General features: G+C 32.8%; 1 protein-coding gene across 3 annotated transcripts; it reads left to right on the plus strand.

Annotated features, from left to right (window-relative positions):
- Positions 1–168: 168 nt before the first annotated feature.
- On the plus strand, positions 169–16,023 carry LOC148627555 (RNA-binding protein 5-like). Of its 3 annotated transcripts, none has more exons than XM_088574707.1 (20): positions 169–225; positions 3,119–3,473; positions 3,755–3,889; positions 4,833–4,899; positions 5,534–5,607; positions 6,558–6,662; positions 8,630–8,690; positions 9,299–9,358; positions 9,551–9,843; positions 10,550–10,694; positions 10,960–11,042; positions 11,457–11,538; positions 11,914–12,005; positions 12,216–12,380; positions 12,687–12,839; positions 13,000–13,053; positions 13,896–14,120; positions 14,370–14,527; positions 14,702–14,828; positions 15,517–16,023. In XM_088574707.1, exons 2-20 carry the CDS (start codon positions 3,129–3,131, stop codon positions 15,640–15,642), a joined length of 2,550 nt encoding a protein of 849 aa, XP_088430833.1. In that variant the 5' UTR covers positions 169–225; positions 3,119–3,128; the 3' UTR covers positions 15,643–16,023. The 3 variants fall into 3 exon arrangements, with proteins under 3 accessions (XP_088430833.1, XP_088430826.1, XP_088430817.1); XM_088574700.1 differs by having other exon boundaries at positions 178–230; XM_088574691.1 differs by having other exon boundaries at positions 180–303.
- Positions 16,024–16,315: the final 292 nt, after the last annotated feature.

Genomic DNA, 16,315 nt, shown 5'->3' on the forward strand with positions numbered 1-16,315 from the left:
AAGTCTATTTCGAAATAAAATGTTGATTTAGCTTCTTTTGAAATGAAGAAATGATTGTAAGATTGTCGAAATTCATTCTCAAAACAATTCATAGTTTTTTTCATTTGATATGAAAAATATCTTTTGGAGTCAGAATAATTTATTTTATGCATCATTACTTTACCCTTTCTTCAAACCATGTTCCGAACGGCCATCTTGATTTGAAGGACGAAGATAATTGCGCCTGTGAGGTTATTTGATCCTTTGAGTATCTTTTGATAAATTTAGGAAAGTCCACATTCATTTTCATTTGATTTAAATCTGGTATGTGTTTTAATGTTTTATCCGTTTACTAGAAGAAATGTAGTAATGCTTGACGAGAATACAAAAGTTACACCATACAAGAAATACGATTACAAGATTTATGACCTTACAATACAACAAGCATAAGTTTAGAGTAATTTATGAACATAATATTTTTAATGCTAAATGAAAGTAGCAATGAGTATAGAAAAAGTTAAAATAGGGAAGTGTGTACTTACACAAATAACATGAGGATGGTGAAACCTAGAATTCTCAATCCCAGTCATTTCATAATTTTTGTCAGCCATGTTATTTTACTTCAAAAATGGTATATACGATATTATTGTCCTTATGCATTTTCTTACTATCTTGGTCCAAAATGTCTGACTTGGGTACAGAACTGTGAATTGTCATGATCTGAAATGTTTGTGGGTCGAATAGACTGGTATTGATAAGTTGATTACGTCATTTTCATGAAAATTTGGATGCCATGGTTTGACCATCCCTCTTTTGGAGAAAGCTAAGATTTGATTTGTTTTTAATCATGGAAGCTAGCTAATATTTTTGTAGACTGGTGTGGTGCTCAATTACATTTACCAAGTATGCGAGAATGAAACTGCCATGATCCTATTTTTAAGCTCCCCGTTTTTACATGCACAAACTGGATATTGATAGTTTTGCTGGCCATAAGTTACTGAATCCAGTTGATTATACAACCATTAATGCTTCATATTCTAACAGAATAAAAAAACGATAAAATGGAAAATGGTTTTATCTTGAATTGGTTTGTTTGTTTTGTTTGTTGGGGTTTAACATCCGAGCAGCAATATTTCAGCTATATTCCTATATTCAGACGATGAGCATGAAATTGATGATAAAATGAACATGAAATAATGATGAAATGAAAAAGGGATGGGACACAAGGACAATAGGGTCAACAAATTTTGATTTCCACTGGAAATAGGGAGAGGTAGGTAGGGTCCTACTCCGGGAGAATACCACAGTAGGGTTCTTTAACGTGTGAGGAACGTGGCATCTTTCCCAACACGGTGCACCACTATGGTTTGTGGTCAGGTTTTCCGTATTATAGCCTGACAACCCCAGCATGTAACACGCCAGGGGTACCCCATTCTACCACCTGGGGCACACATCCTAGTTGCTCTGTGGGCAGAGCGCCTTACCTCCGGCTAGGGTTCTGAACACTATTTAGTCGCCTTTTACAACAAGCTTAGCGTTGCTGCAGGCCTATTCTTTTAACACCCGGACCTGCACGGGGATCTTGAATGGGTCAGCATCAGCGAAAATTGTGCTATAAAACTTCTTCATGGTTGAACTTTCATCCATGGACGGGCTGCTCTGGCTTTCAATATTCTGTCACCAGAAAAATTTGCCAGCTGCCAATTTTCAGAAATTATTGCCAAATTGGGTGCCAAAATTTTTTTTATTCTAATTTTTTAAGATATGACAGTATTAAGTCCAGTAATTAGTTATCTTTGTAAATACATCAAAATAACCCCTTCATTCATGAGATGCATGTATCCAAGATTCACTCCCTGATTTTAAAACATGTTGAACTTGGTCCTTTGTGGTCTAATGAAGTTTATCTTAAAATATAATTTTATTTTTTTTTTATAAATTTTCAACTAACTTGATTCTTTCATCAAGTGATAAAATTTCTAGCAAACCACCATGGACCATTAATTGTGTCCCTTTTCAATTATCTCTAATTCTCTTTACTTAATGCCATAAGTATTTCTTTACCAGAATTTGGGAATCCCCATCTATTTGTTTACCGATTTTCCTGCCAAAAAAGGCACGTGACAAAAGTGTAAACAAATGTCATCCATTTTCTTTTATTAATTCTTGCATTTCGAAGTGTTTTAGACACTTTCTGATGGGATAATCATTGTTAATTGGATTTAATTTATTCTGTTATAAGGTTTATCTGTTTCTGAATATATCATATGATATAACAGGGCCCTGAAGTTTTTGTATGTAGCCACATGCACATGGCCATAATTGTGTTTACCTTTGACCAGATGGTGAGAGTTTTGATTGGCTCAGTAATATATTTTACATCTGTTTGACACCTCCCAGGAGCATATTGTGAGTCAAGGTCACCTGGTCTAATTACCTTTGATCGGTTTCAGTCATAAATTGGTTATGGTCAATTAACTATGACCATGTGTCAACACAATTGTTAAATTGGAGAGAATATCCGTTGCTGAGAAATTTCATGTCAATTTTAATATACAAAACCTAGACGCCAAGAAAATGGCCTACTGGTTATTTTTGTTGCCAGATCAAATAAAAAATCCCTGATGGAGAACCTTACTGATGTTTGAAGTTTCAAGAATTTTTTCTTGGCAATATCGTATTTGCTGTCTTAGACTTCCCAAAGGCTTTTCTGTAGTGGTTAGTTGAGGAAAGAAATGTCTGGCTCAATGTAGAGCTTGTTCTCAGCCTCTATGTTAAAGGATTGTTTAAAAATGATGAAAATTGTTCCCTCAGTTAAAATCTGCTTTCCAGTGACATGGAAGGTCACTGTTTCATACACTAAAGTGATCCTTCCAATTTTGTAAAACTAACAATTGAAAGTTGAAGTTTGGACACAGTAATTAAATGTAGTTAAGCATTTGTACAGTGAAGAGTGTAGTAAAAAGTGCAGCTTGACTGCAGAAAAAGTATAGAAATGTTTCAGCCCCCTTCCCGATTAGGTTCTTTCCCCTGTATTGACTGAAAACAGTGTAGATCTCTGTTGACAAGGAGGAGACAGTTACACATATGTTTGTGATTAGTGATTGTACTGTAGATTAAGATTTTAAATATTTTTCAGATTTGAAATCATGGAAATCCAAAGCTATGCCAATGAAGGCTTTTGTAATGACTATGGAAATGGTAGTAATTACAATATTGAAGAAGGAGAATATGAAGAGCCTTACAATCCAGGGGAGGATTATACAGAATGTGAAAAACCGCAAGAAGGAGATGGTTCTCCAACATCAAGAGAAAGGGACCGAGATAGAGAAAGGCGGAGGCGACACAGGGATAGAAGAGATAGACGAAGTGGAGACAAAGATAGACATGAGAGGAGAAGGGATCGTGACAGAGATAGACGAGACAGAGATAGGAGACATAGTGGAAGGGAAAGGGACAGGAGTTCACACAGAGAGGATAGATATGATGATGAGGTTTCTAAACTCTAAATTACTTTAGGAATTATTACAGTATCAGGAAAGCATTTAAAGCTTTTCTCTTATGTTCTTTGATTTTCACTTTGATAGCAACTGTTAATGAATACACTTTCAAAATTTGTCCTTGTGAAATTTACTGGTCAAGTTCATGGGAAAAAAAATTTGCATACTGCCCACACCTGCAAGGTTACATTGTATTGTAGCCAACAAGTAGTCGTTCATTTCATGTATGAATACCTTAGATTCCTTTGTATCTGAATGTCATAATGTATTTACAGGCTGGGTCCCCAGATGGTGACAGCTATAGAGATTACCGAGGTGGTGATGATCGTGGTGGTGAGAAATGGATGACTGATACACCAACTAACACTATTCTACTGAGAGGCCTGCCACAGAATATTGAAGAAACTGATGTAAGAATTAGTTCATTAATTTTCAAGAATCGGTTGTAAAAAAGGGAAGTCAATTACCTCAACCCATTTTTTTGAAACATTTCTTAATTTTTATGCAGATTTATTCGATGCTAAATGTCAACACAAATTTGATTATGTGTAAAAAGTAATTGAAAAGGTGCTTCAGACAATATGCTTATGATTAAATGGAGGATTACAGCAACTTCATTAATTATTTAGCAGCCATTTGGTATTTTGTCATATTCAACTTTCACAAGTTATTTATATGTGAAACCTTTTTCTCTATGATTCCTTTGGAATATTTTGAGCACTTGACATTTGGATTTTATCATTGCGAAATTTCAAGGAATTGTCCGTTTATGACTATCACCAATGATGTCAAGAAAACAACTTTAAGGGGTAATAAAATTGCAAGGTTATTGGTTAGCTCTACTGTCTCATGACAGCAAAAATTTCATATTTCAATTTGAACTTTTTATGTTAAGGAATCTTAGTATGTTCCCACCAAGTGATAGATGTATTCCTCAATGTACTCATTGAAACATTTAATCAGTTCTTTACGTTATTATTCTAGAAAGAGCAAAGTTGCTTGAGGCTCACATCTTTGTTTTAGATGTTGAACCCCTTTCTTTGAGTTATTTCCCTTTTGTTTTATTGTCACATTGAAGCTTGGGTATCGGGATTCATTCAAACGTTCTAGTGACTGAAAACGTTTCAATTTGGTTTACCTCCTTACCCCAGGTCTACAAAGTTAAAGCATAAATTATATATTACCGTTATTTTAATTTACTTAAGTTGCAATGAAAAGAACTTTCATTATAGGAACATAAATTGTAGAATACATAACTAAAATTTAAACTGTATTGGGGTTTGAAATAGTTTACATGCAATGACTAAAGCATACCATAGTATCTTAATTTTACAGATGATTAAATATTTTCAGATCCGTGGAGAATTGATGATGTTTGGAGCACCTGTTAAAGATGTCAGACTAATGAGGAGAAGTTCTGGTAAGAAACCATGTTCTGATTTTCTTCAGAGGTGTCTCAAACTCACTTGGTCCTCACAAGCCCACTTTTCAGTTATTTAGGAATTGCTTCTCTGCAAATGGCAAGATGGCATAAAGATGCATGTATTAACAGCCTTCAAATAAAAAAAAACTAAAATATGTTGTCAATGAATGTCATTTACAAATGATTTCAACATACACTGAACACAATGCAAAATCACTTAATAAGTATTCAACAATATGATTCCAGTAGGAGGTTATTGTTAAAATTAATGGTCTTTGTTATGACTTTCCTTCTAACAGTTAAGATGGACAAATATGGCATAACAATAAAATTAATTTACAATTTTCATATTTAAAGTCTAGTTTCTTGCTGGCTAAGACTAAGTTGTGGTATTCTCTTGGTAAATTTAGAATTTTGTAGCCTTCAGTATTTAGCCCTTTGCTAGTGAGATGCATAACAACTGAGTTGAAGGTAGGTATATCTACATCAGAAGATATGACTAATATGTTGTGTTTATTATATTAAGGTCTTGCCATTTGCTAGAGAAGTATTTTATACTTTTTATCATTTTAAAGCCCGATCTCCATAATGGTGGTGATTTTTCTAATGAGTACAATGATCATTTATACAGGTGCATCCCGAGGTTTTGCTTTTGTGGAGTTTCAGAGTATAGCAGATGCACAGCGCTGGATGGATCAACATCAGGTCGAAAACCTTGTTTTGTCGTAAAGTAGAATTTTAAGAAAAAATGTGTCATCATACTTAATCCCTTACCATATAAGGAAGTGGGACTAGTTAATTAAATTGAGATTTGGTAAAGTTTTGGGTGCTTGCTCAAAATTAACTTGATATCCTTGCATTTCTTTGATTGATTGACCTACTTTTCTGTGTGTGATGACATAAATCATTAAAGAAAAATGGTTGAAGAAATTGTTGAAGCAACAAGTAAAATCTTGATTGACGATATAGCTTTATGAGCTACAATTGTATCTTCCTTATAATCTGTTATAATTAGGATAAAGGGAAACAAAATTTCCTCTATTGGTCTGAATGGTTTTTTCTTTTTTTTTTCTTTTTTTTTTTTGCTATTAAGGTGACGGAAATGGCCATCACTTCTGTCTGTTTGTCTGCAAGTTATCTCTACTTACTAAGATCACAGACGGATTATTTTGAGTACTGCAGAGTGTATTCATGTAACAGATTGTCACAAATATGTAATATCATTTGCTTCAATAACCATTTATTCATGAAGGAATTCAACTTAACGAAGGCTTAAGACAATTACTAGATTTATAATTAGGATGTAAATTGGTTTACAAAGAAAGAAAATTTTAAAATAGTTGGTTAACTGTGAAAAAGTTGTGGTTAATTTAAGGTACCCAAACTACTTCTTGTGATGGTATATGGATTCCAAAAGTCTTAAGATATTTTTGTATATATTTATACCATCCTTGTAAAATATGAAGAATGTAGAGATTATCTCTAGATAACAAGAAAGGTTTAGTAGAAAAAAACTTGATGTTTGGCTGTTGTTTTCTTTAGAATTGACTTAATATTCACATCAAGGGCACAACACGGGTTCTGTGTTGTTTGGCAGTGTGAAAGGGAAAAGTTCACCATATCTTGCTTTTAATTCCTTTTTATTATGTCAACAGGGAAGACTTAAACTACAGAATCAGTATCCAGTCAGTATGCATTACAGTACACCCAAGTCTGGACCAGAGAAAAATGTACACAAAACAGACTGGACATGTGGCAAGGTATACATTGAGGTTTCAATCATTTTGCTCAAGTCACAACTTCAGAAATTTTTAACAAAGCACATGAATATGACACATTAAACCAAACTTATGTCATACTTTATACTAAATAAGTTTGACATGCTAAATGAATTTATCTTTTCCTTAAACTGTCAAGATTTTAATGTCTGTATTAAAGGAGACGTGACACAAAAAATATCATTTTATAAAGGTTTATATTTATAAGAACTATAGTTTGTTTTGATACAAGTGCAACAAATGTTTCTCAGCAGGTTACTGCTAAATAAAGTTAGAATGATTTATCTGTTTTCACGAAGACCTAATTGATATGCATAAATGAAAACCAGGAGTGATGCTCAATTACCATATATTTAAGTACTATGTCTTTGGTTCTCAATCTCCATTTGGGTGCATTGAAAATGTAAACACTTGCCCGAAAATTGCTTGTATATATGATGCAGAGTCGTATACTGATCTGTGTATCTGTGCAATAATCGTGTTTAGAAAGTAGGAAGACTAAAGATCTTCTTTTCTGTCAGCTTTTCATTTTCGTTAGGCATACATCCCTGCATGGAGAATGCACAACTACTTAGCACATTATTTTTAGGACTTCAACAGGAGAGTACAACTAAAATAACGACACTGTGTATCGTTCTTTCTTTGCTGCTGGGTTACATCAGTAAACAAGCCCAGTAGACTTAATTATGGCCAATACGTGATTTCACAGGTGTATGACTGATATAATTGAATTTCTTATGGTTTATAAATTTTGAAATAAAACAATTTACATGGAGTTTGATACAATACACAATATATAATAGGTATACCTAGGTGAGTTTAAAGGAGGTTTTCTGTTACGGACAATATTTTTTTTATAGGTCAGTTCAAATATTTAATTTTAGAAAAAAAGATTTAGCACTTGAGGAAGCTTCAGCACGAAACCCTTATGGGTTCTCAAATAAAATTATCAAAAACCAATAAAAAATAAACATGTTTGTATTATACTCTAGCTGTACCTGCGAAGACTATATTTCACTCCTTGGTACTGGTACACTTGTCAGGAGTTCACGTTCTGTAAAAGGGGGTGAAATCAGTATTTTCATTGAAGATCGGGATCAGAACAGTTTAAATCTCAGAATATGAATTTAATTTACTTCATGTAAAAAGTTCAATCTTACATAACAGAACATGATGAAATATATCTATGTAGTCTTCGAACATAGGTGGCATTGGCTCACTGTGGATAGTCTAGTCTTCGTACATGTGAAAGTTTGATATTTCCAACATTGTATATCATTTTCTTCTCGAAGTGGTTTAAATTATACAACTGTAAGTTTATATCCACTGGCTAACCAGAACTATCAATATTTTCACTCTCAGTTGTAGAAATCATGTAAAAAATGCAGAAGCCCCATGCATTTCAACCACTCGATCTATGAATTGAGAACCAATGACGTAACATGATCACATGACCACATGGCTAATTAAAATTTGTATGGCTTGGGTTATCTTTGATTTTGAATCTATTTATCTTCAATTAAATGAAGTAAGTGACTACAAGGGGCTTTTTGATCATATATATTGGGTGTAATAAATCTAATAAACCCAAAATTGAAAAAAATAATTTTTTGTGTCGCGTCTCCTTAAAAAGGAAATAATATGTGGGGGGCCAAAATTGGGGATTGCTATTGGAAATTTTTCAACTTTTCTAGTGGCTGTCGAAAATTCAATTTAAAAAAAAAGAATCCAAGCATACATACCAAGATAAATGAATTAAATTGATCAGTAAAATTAAGAAATCCTCATTACATCTGTATTTGCTTTTTTATAACTAAAAAGATATATATATATTGAAGAAGGTAAGTTTAGTAAATTCAATCATTGTTACAAGTTTGTCCCATATCACTCAGGAGATGAAATTGTACAACAAATTTTGCTATCATATGATGTAAATTTTTAACTTCTAGTGTGGTGTCCATAATTTCAAGAGAAGGGACCATTGTTTCAAGTGCAATTTGTCTAGAGAAGGTATGGTAGATTAACCTTTATTCTTCCATGGATAAAAGGACAAATTGTTCAGGGTCATCATGTCATTAATTAATCAAGACATCCATATTTTCTGATACTTTCAAAGTCATTTTTAAATGACAGTTTCTTTTTAAAACTCAGAGATTTGCAAATTTTGGAGTTTCAAGTGAAAAGAGGAAAATATGGATGGATTTCACTTGTCTATGTCAAATCGGAACTTCTACAATGGTAGAAATCTGATTAATATTTTTACTATCAAAGTTGCTTTATCTGGTCTTTTCATTCATTTCCATTAACAAAAAGATTTTTTTTATATTCAAACTGCATCCCTTTAACATTAAAAAAATAGAAGTGTCAGAATTGCATCATCCTTTCTGAGAAAGGAAATACCCCTATATAAAAATTTGTGTGACCATATCACTAATTATGACTACTGCTTACTGATCTACATACAGTAGTAAGCTGAAAATCACAACAGCCATGATAGTTAAAGAGAGAAACATTGGTTGCTAAGTGTGACTGGCATTACAAGATACAGGCTTCAGTGTTAACATTGGTGAATATCAGTTCAGTGCAGATAATAACTCAAATGGTTTGTCAATTTTCAGAATCTGATAGGAAGAATGAAACAGATGGCTTTGATCAAGTTGGTACCAATCCATGCAATAGTAAGTCTGCAATAATGCTCATTTTTCAATTTAAAGTAATGGAGATTACATTTTGTAACATTCATTTACCTAATCTAGTAAAGTCAAGATTATTTCTCTTAAAGTTACAGTGTGTATGTCAAAATGAACCATTTAAATGCATATCTGTTGCCAAGGAAAAGTAGTTGAATTAATTTGAACATTCTCTTTCAGCATTGATATTTCGTGGTTTAGATGCGCTGACTACAGAGGACAACTTGATTCGTGCCTTAGCTGCAGTGAGAATTTCAGACCTGAAGAACATACAGGTCATGAGAGATCAGACTACTAGCATCTCTAAAGGATATGGATTTCTGGAACTTGGGTCTGTTATGGAGGCAACACAGTTGATGAACTGTTTACAAAGTGTGCCATTTGAAGTTGATGGTAAACAGATACTTGTCAATTTTGCCAAAAACACATTCTCTACAGTAATGGCTACACTGAATGCACAGTATACTGATCAGGTAGGTATATAGATAAAGTACAAAAAATTACTGTCTTATATTTATCCAGCCAACTTCACTGTGTGGATATTTTCGTTGGTTTTTACAGTACTGCATGACTTATGAGATGTTACAGTTTTGCTCTCACTATCAAAATGCTAAAACTGAAGAATTCTTTTTTGGATTGAAATAGTAAAAGGATAGTTTATTGGAAAGAGTGAATAACCAAAATGTGATCACAAGTGTTGAAGAACCCCTTGATTGTCCTGCTAACTAGTTATATCTTCAAGCATTCTTTGCACCAATAATTATATTTTGTTTATTCATGATAACCTATTTATTATCTTGTTTAATTCATGCATATAGAGTTTCTCCATAATTTATTGCTTTTTCCAACATAATTTATTTTTTGAGATTGTTAACGTTGTGATGTTCTGGGCGGCAGGAAATTCTTGAGAGTGAAATAATTATATTTGTAAATTATTGCAAGTTTTTACGCATGGAACATTAAAAAAATTGCTTATAACTATATGATACATTGTAATATAACTTGATGGGTTTTTACCATGTGTTTTCCAGTCGCATATCAGCTTTCTGTTTAAGTAATAGTTTGAAACTTTTTTTTATTAAGGCAGGATAAATTTCTTATAGTTTGTACCGGTTTCAATTGTTTTCCCAAGTGCTACATTGTTGTCTTTTCCCAAGTCCTACATTGTTGTCTTTTCAGACTTTTTATGACAATTATTATCAGCAGCAAGGTACAGAATATGACCAGTCACAGTACAGTGGACAGTATTATGAGGGGCAGAGTTATGACTACTCACAATACTATGATGGTAGTTATGTACCTGTCACTTGTACTCCTACACAAAGTAATTATTCTTACTGGAGTTATCAGAATACAAATATTTAATGATACAATTGGTAGTTTTTCATGTATACTATCAATTTATGTAGTAAGTATTGATTTTCACAATTTCCTAGTTTCTTTCATACAACTTTCCTGATAAGTATTTATTTTGGAAAAAAATGCAAACTAAACTTGATCCTTGTATACATTCTTATTTTTAAGTGCAGTTTCTTCTAATTCATATTTTCAATAGACAGTTCATGAAGAATGTTGTTATGTATTTTTAGCTGACTCTACAAATGCTGCTGCTGCTGTGGCCCAAGCTGCTATTCAACAGGCCAATGCTGTCAAACACTTAGTTAATAAACAGGTAGATTGTTATTTGAAACACAATTTTTCTGTTTAAGTGGAAAACTTAATTCTTTGTGTGCTCTTTTCAAAGTGTGTTGAATTATGATAGGAACAAGAAAGGGTTAGTTTTGTCTCTCTTTTGACAAAAATGGCAAGACTAAGGGTTTTTTCCCCCACATCACCTTCCACACTAAAATTTTAATGTTAATTTTCTGTATACATCAGTTTAATATGGAGGACTTGTGCTCTGTCAATCAAATTCGGTGTGCATTTACATTAGCATCACTACATAACATTAAAAGTTCCGTATCTGTTTCATGCAAATGCCTCTGCAGTCATGATGAATTGTCTTTGAGACTTTTAAATAGTAGCAACCATGTGAAACATGAAACATATCTCTGTGCTAATAGATTATTGTTATTTAATGAAAAAGGTGAAAGGCCAAGTACCTGAACTACCAGCACCTGCACAGGACCAAGCACAAATACAAGCTGGACAAGAATATCCTGTGTATCGTAAGTATAATGTATACAACTAAGACATTGAGACATGTACAGTTTATTGATTTCTTTCTAGTAGTTAAATTTCACCTGAGGTTTTGATGTCTTCAAACAAAAGTGCTTACTGTTAGTTATTATGTTCATGTTTTTATCATTAGGGAATAGGATTTTCTCCCCCCCCCCCCCCCTTCCAAAAAAAAAAAAAGTTCTGAAGACATAACATTAATGTAGTCTATTGAATTACAAATGTTTAAAAAAAGACGTCATTTATATCTTTTGCTTTCAACAAGGTCATTAAATATCAATTAGTATACATAATATATTAAGCGGGTATATATAATTATTATTTTTCTTAAAGTTTGGTCAACCACAAAATATTTAATTTTCTAGCACCACCAGATGTTTCTCAGTATCAGTATGAAGAGACTTCTGGTTATTACTATGATCCCTCTACAGGGCTTTACTACGATGCTAATACACAGGTAAGGTAATTCAGTGGCTAAGATTATACACTGACTAAGTTTCTCTGTGACTTTTAGTTAGTGCTGATTTGTGTATTTGATATTTCTATGAGCATACATTTGTCTTGTCCATGCCCAGGGATTTTTTACACTGAAAAAAGGGGGTATAGGGTTGTCATTGTCTTTAATGCAGCTGTTTGTGAAACTTGAAGTATCAATTCTTTATTCCAGTATTACTATAATGCACAAACTGGACAATTTTTATATTGGGATGCTGAGAAATATACATATCTGCCTGCTCCAACTGGAGATGAATCTGCCAATAGTAACAGTGAAGAGAAAAAGGAACCTAAAGACAAGAAAGAAAAAGTCAAAGTTGCTAAGAAAATAGCAAAGGTATTTTAATGATTTTATACTGGTTTCCAGTATCTTTTAATTAGTTTAAGTTTGAAGCTAATTTATATACATTTTAGTACTATTTTTGGGTTTCAAAATGACACAGTTGTAGGAGTGTTTTAATTGGGATGTATTTTTATTCATCTTACCTTGCACAGGTGTGAAGTGTTAGAAAATGTATTAAACATATTTATTTGTTATTTCAACAGTCCAATTGCAGAATTACGTATGTACTTTTAACATCTAAAGTACATAACAACTCGGTATTGTAAGTAAGAAGTGTCATATATCTTATTTCCAATATAGGATATGGAGAAATGGGCTAAAACATTGAATGCACAGAAAGAGACCATTAAGAATTTTAACAAGACATTCCAGACAATATCAGGGAGCAGGGCAGCAGAGGAGAAGAAGGAATCAGCTACTGCAGATGCTGGGTTTGCTATCTTAGAGATGAGTGTAAGTATCTACACAAATGAAGGAGTGATTTTTCATTTCTCAATAATGTTTTAAAGAAAACATAAAAGAGAGATCTTCTAAAGAGGAATACCATTAAAAGGTGCTTGCAAATGATATAAAGCAATTGAAAGTATATACAGAATTCAATTTTTCATTTCAGGTTAAAGGCAATTTATCAGATGACAAGACACTGATGCCACCACCACCTGTTTTGGTAGGTTTATGTACTTATTTTATATTTTGAGTACACTTAAAATGTTATTTCTTTATAATTCTAATCATGAGATTCTTCATGCTTATAGCCGTTTTTGACTGGTTGATAACGTCTTTGCCAGAAGTTCATACTTGCATAAACTTCGCAAGGTCGTTTATACATGCATGAACGCCAGTCAACTTGAAACCGATATGGCGGCCTTATAGTTTGAAAGAGTGTGGCAATGAACTAAACTGCATAATATAGCCGTAAGAATAGTTTATTACGTCCACATTGATTTTACCAGTCAAGTTTGTTTAGAGAGTAACTTTCAGCTCAGGGAAAGAAACTTATAAATGCTTAAAATGTAACTACCAGTAAATTTGCTCCAAAATTTAATTGTCCCAGAACTAGATTTTATAAATACATTTACCTGGCTCAACACATTTCAAAACAATAATTCCCAAATATCAGGATAGAATTATAAGGATTAAACAGCTATTTTCGGTCGTTCATGCATGTATGAACGGATCTCTCCACTCCCAAACATTACATGAACGGCCTTTGGAGCTCCAAGATCCGTTCATTCATGCATGGACGACCAAAAATAGCTGTTTAATCTTATAATCTTTTACTGTACTTGGTAACTTGGGCGTAAAGAGTATTCCATAAAATTCTTTGTTAAGTCCTTCTTTTACTATATTTTTTTGTATGAAACTTTTAATACAGGTATGTCACAATATACATGTATTGTTTTTGTTAAGGTACTCTTATTTTTTGCCCCTTTGAAAGGTTTACTTATGTTCATCCTCCTTGTCTGTTTTGACGAGGTAGATATTTTAACTTAATTATTTTTATTGCAGGGTGGTACAACTAGTAAGACTCCTTCACAGCAAGCAGCTAATGCAGCAGGGCTTGTGGCATCTTATGGTGGGGATAGTGACTCTGATGGAGAAGATGACTCTCAGAATTCTGTTGATGAAAGTAAACTAACAGACTGGTCAAAATTAGCTTGTCTGTTGTGTAAAAGGCAGTTCCAAACCAAAGAAATTTTAGTCAAACATCAACAAATGTCAGGCTTGCATAAAGTAAGGAAAATAAATTTTAGTTTTTTGCTGTTGTGCCCATGAACTTTTCATCATTGCATGGTAATTTCTAAAATGTGAAGTATTGTTTTGTGTTTTGAGATGTCTGTCTGGTATATGTAGTAGATCTTTTGAATTTATTTGTGCTATAGATCTTTTAAGTTTGATTTCTTTGATGAATTGAGAATATTTTTGTTATTTGTATACTTGTATAGTTTCTACTTTTTTTGAAAGGATCAATAATTTTTTCAGGAAAACCTTGAGAAATTATACAGATCAAAAGGTGTGAGTATGCCTGGTAGTGATATTGGTAACCTGCAATACAGGGATAGAGCTAAAGAAAGGAGACAGAAATATGGATTACCTCCCCCTCCTGAACCAAGACAAAGAAGACAAGAGGAACCTGTACCGTAAGTGAGATGATTTTATGAATGTGTGTTGATTTTTTTATGTGATTGGTATAATTCAACAATTTTGTAATGAAGTATTTCTAAATGAAGAATTTTATAAAACAAATAAGACATTTAACACTGGCTCTATGTTTAAAATTGATTGGTTATTATTTCTTTATCATTTTTCTGTAGGTTTGTTGAGCCAACTAAATCAGGTATTGGTGGGGAGAATATTGGAAATAAAATGTTACAAAAAATGGGCTGGTCAGCTGGAGAAGGTCTTGGGAAGAACAGACAGGGAATGATTGCTCCTATATCAGTAAGTCAATTTTAAAAACTGGCATAGAAATCCTTCAAAACCCCTTCCAGAATTTCTATTTCCTGTCAACTTAGGAAAGGATAAAGCTATCAAAATGAAGTTAATTTTCATTTGAACTTTCCTGTAGGAACCTGAATTAAAAAAAAATAATCCTAGTATATTGTATAAAGTTCGAGAACTTTCTTTCATGATTAACAAAGGTTTGGTCTATTGATCATTGAGGAAATAATTGTGTTTAGGTTAAACAAGAATTGCAGTAATTTTTAAAAGGAAGTGTACAATTAGATAATAGGAATTTACTCCTGCCAAATAGAGCTCCTTGCTTATGGTGTTCCATTAAAACATATAAGGTATGTGTGGAAGGCATTTTGTTTGCCTAGGGAGGGACACCCATAGATGCAATTTTAAGTTGTCTTTACATTTCATTCAACTTATCAAAAGCTTTGATAAACACCCATGTATAAATCTTAGAAGTGCCCCACCCTTTACCTCATGTGTTGTAATGAGACAGTCTTAATAGCACCTTATAGAATTATCAAAGTCACAGAAGTTTCTGTTCATATTGCTGAATTTGACACCTCCAGCAACAAGAGCTTCAAAATCTATAAAATGCTGTTTTTTATTTTTGGTTTTTTTTTTTTCAGTCATTATTTGAACATGTATTGATCATAAGTTACGTTCATTCCAGACCCAAAGAAGGAATGCGACAGCTGGACTTGGTATGAGAGGAGCCAGTAATGTTGCTGGTGGTGGAGACTCATATAAAGAAGCTGCCAAGAAAAATATATTTGCTCGTTATCAAGAAACAGAATAGAGCTCTATAAAGTTCAAATAGGGAATTGTGCATTACAAAATACAAATATTTAAATTCTTGTTGCCCATTGTATAAATATGGTTGTTATTAAGGATAGTGCTCTAAGAATTATTGACTTTTTTTTCAATTGTAAAGTCTTCAGTTATTGTTAATAGTTGAATGATTAACATAGTAAGTTAGAAAAAAAGCTTCCTGGCTGTTGAAATATTTTGTTTTATTTGTTAAAGACATAAAGAACTTTTTTTAGTTTATTTAAATATTCTAGAAATTGTTTTTAAATGTATATACATGTAAGTTATACTCTGTATATAATGAATCTGATCTATCATTCACTTGTCATTCTGTACAGCATTTATAATCTAATAAATAATTTCATTTTTACTTTTGTTATTAACTTGCCCTGTTGATAATAAATAACATCTATACTACTTAAGGAAGAGACCGATTTCTTTGAGCTGTAACTCCTCTGAAACCATACAAGGTCGAATATATTTATAATATGAGGTATAAATTTGTCTTTGAAACAATCTTTTTTTTTTCTACGGAAAACACAAAATCCAAATTTGGAGACCTTCATTGGTCGTTGTGTAATAATACGCTTTCAAGCATGCTCAATCGAAGTACTGCCCCAATCGTGTGTACATGTGTTACACAGTATTTTAATATCATTATT

The sequence above is a fragment of the Perna viridis genome, chromosome 1 (assembly GCF_037379345.1).
Source record: "Perna viridis isolate PV_CMFRI_1.1 ecotype Kerala chromosome 1, ASM3737934v1, whole genome shotgun sequence".
In the NCBI taxonomy this organism is placed as follows: domain Eukaryota; kingdom Metazoa; phylum Mollusca; class Bivalvia; order Mytilida; family Mytilidae; genus Perna; species Perna viridis.

Excerpts from the sequence above, each read along its gene's own strand:
- LOC148627555 (XM_088574707.1), top strand. The coding sequence starts at position 3,129 with ATGGAAATCCAAAGCTATGCCAATGAAGGCTTTTGTAATGACTATGGA. Across the intron at positions 11,539-11,913 it reads ACAAGAATATCCTGTGTATC|CACCACCAGATGTTTCTCAG; the intron begins GTAAGTATAATG and ends TTAATTTTCTAG. Across the intron at positions 12,381-12,686 it reads TTGCTAAGAAAATAGCAAAG|GATATGGAGAAATGGGCTAA; the intron begins GTATTTTAATGA and ends TTTCCAATATAG.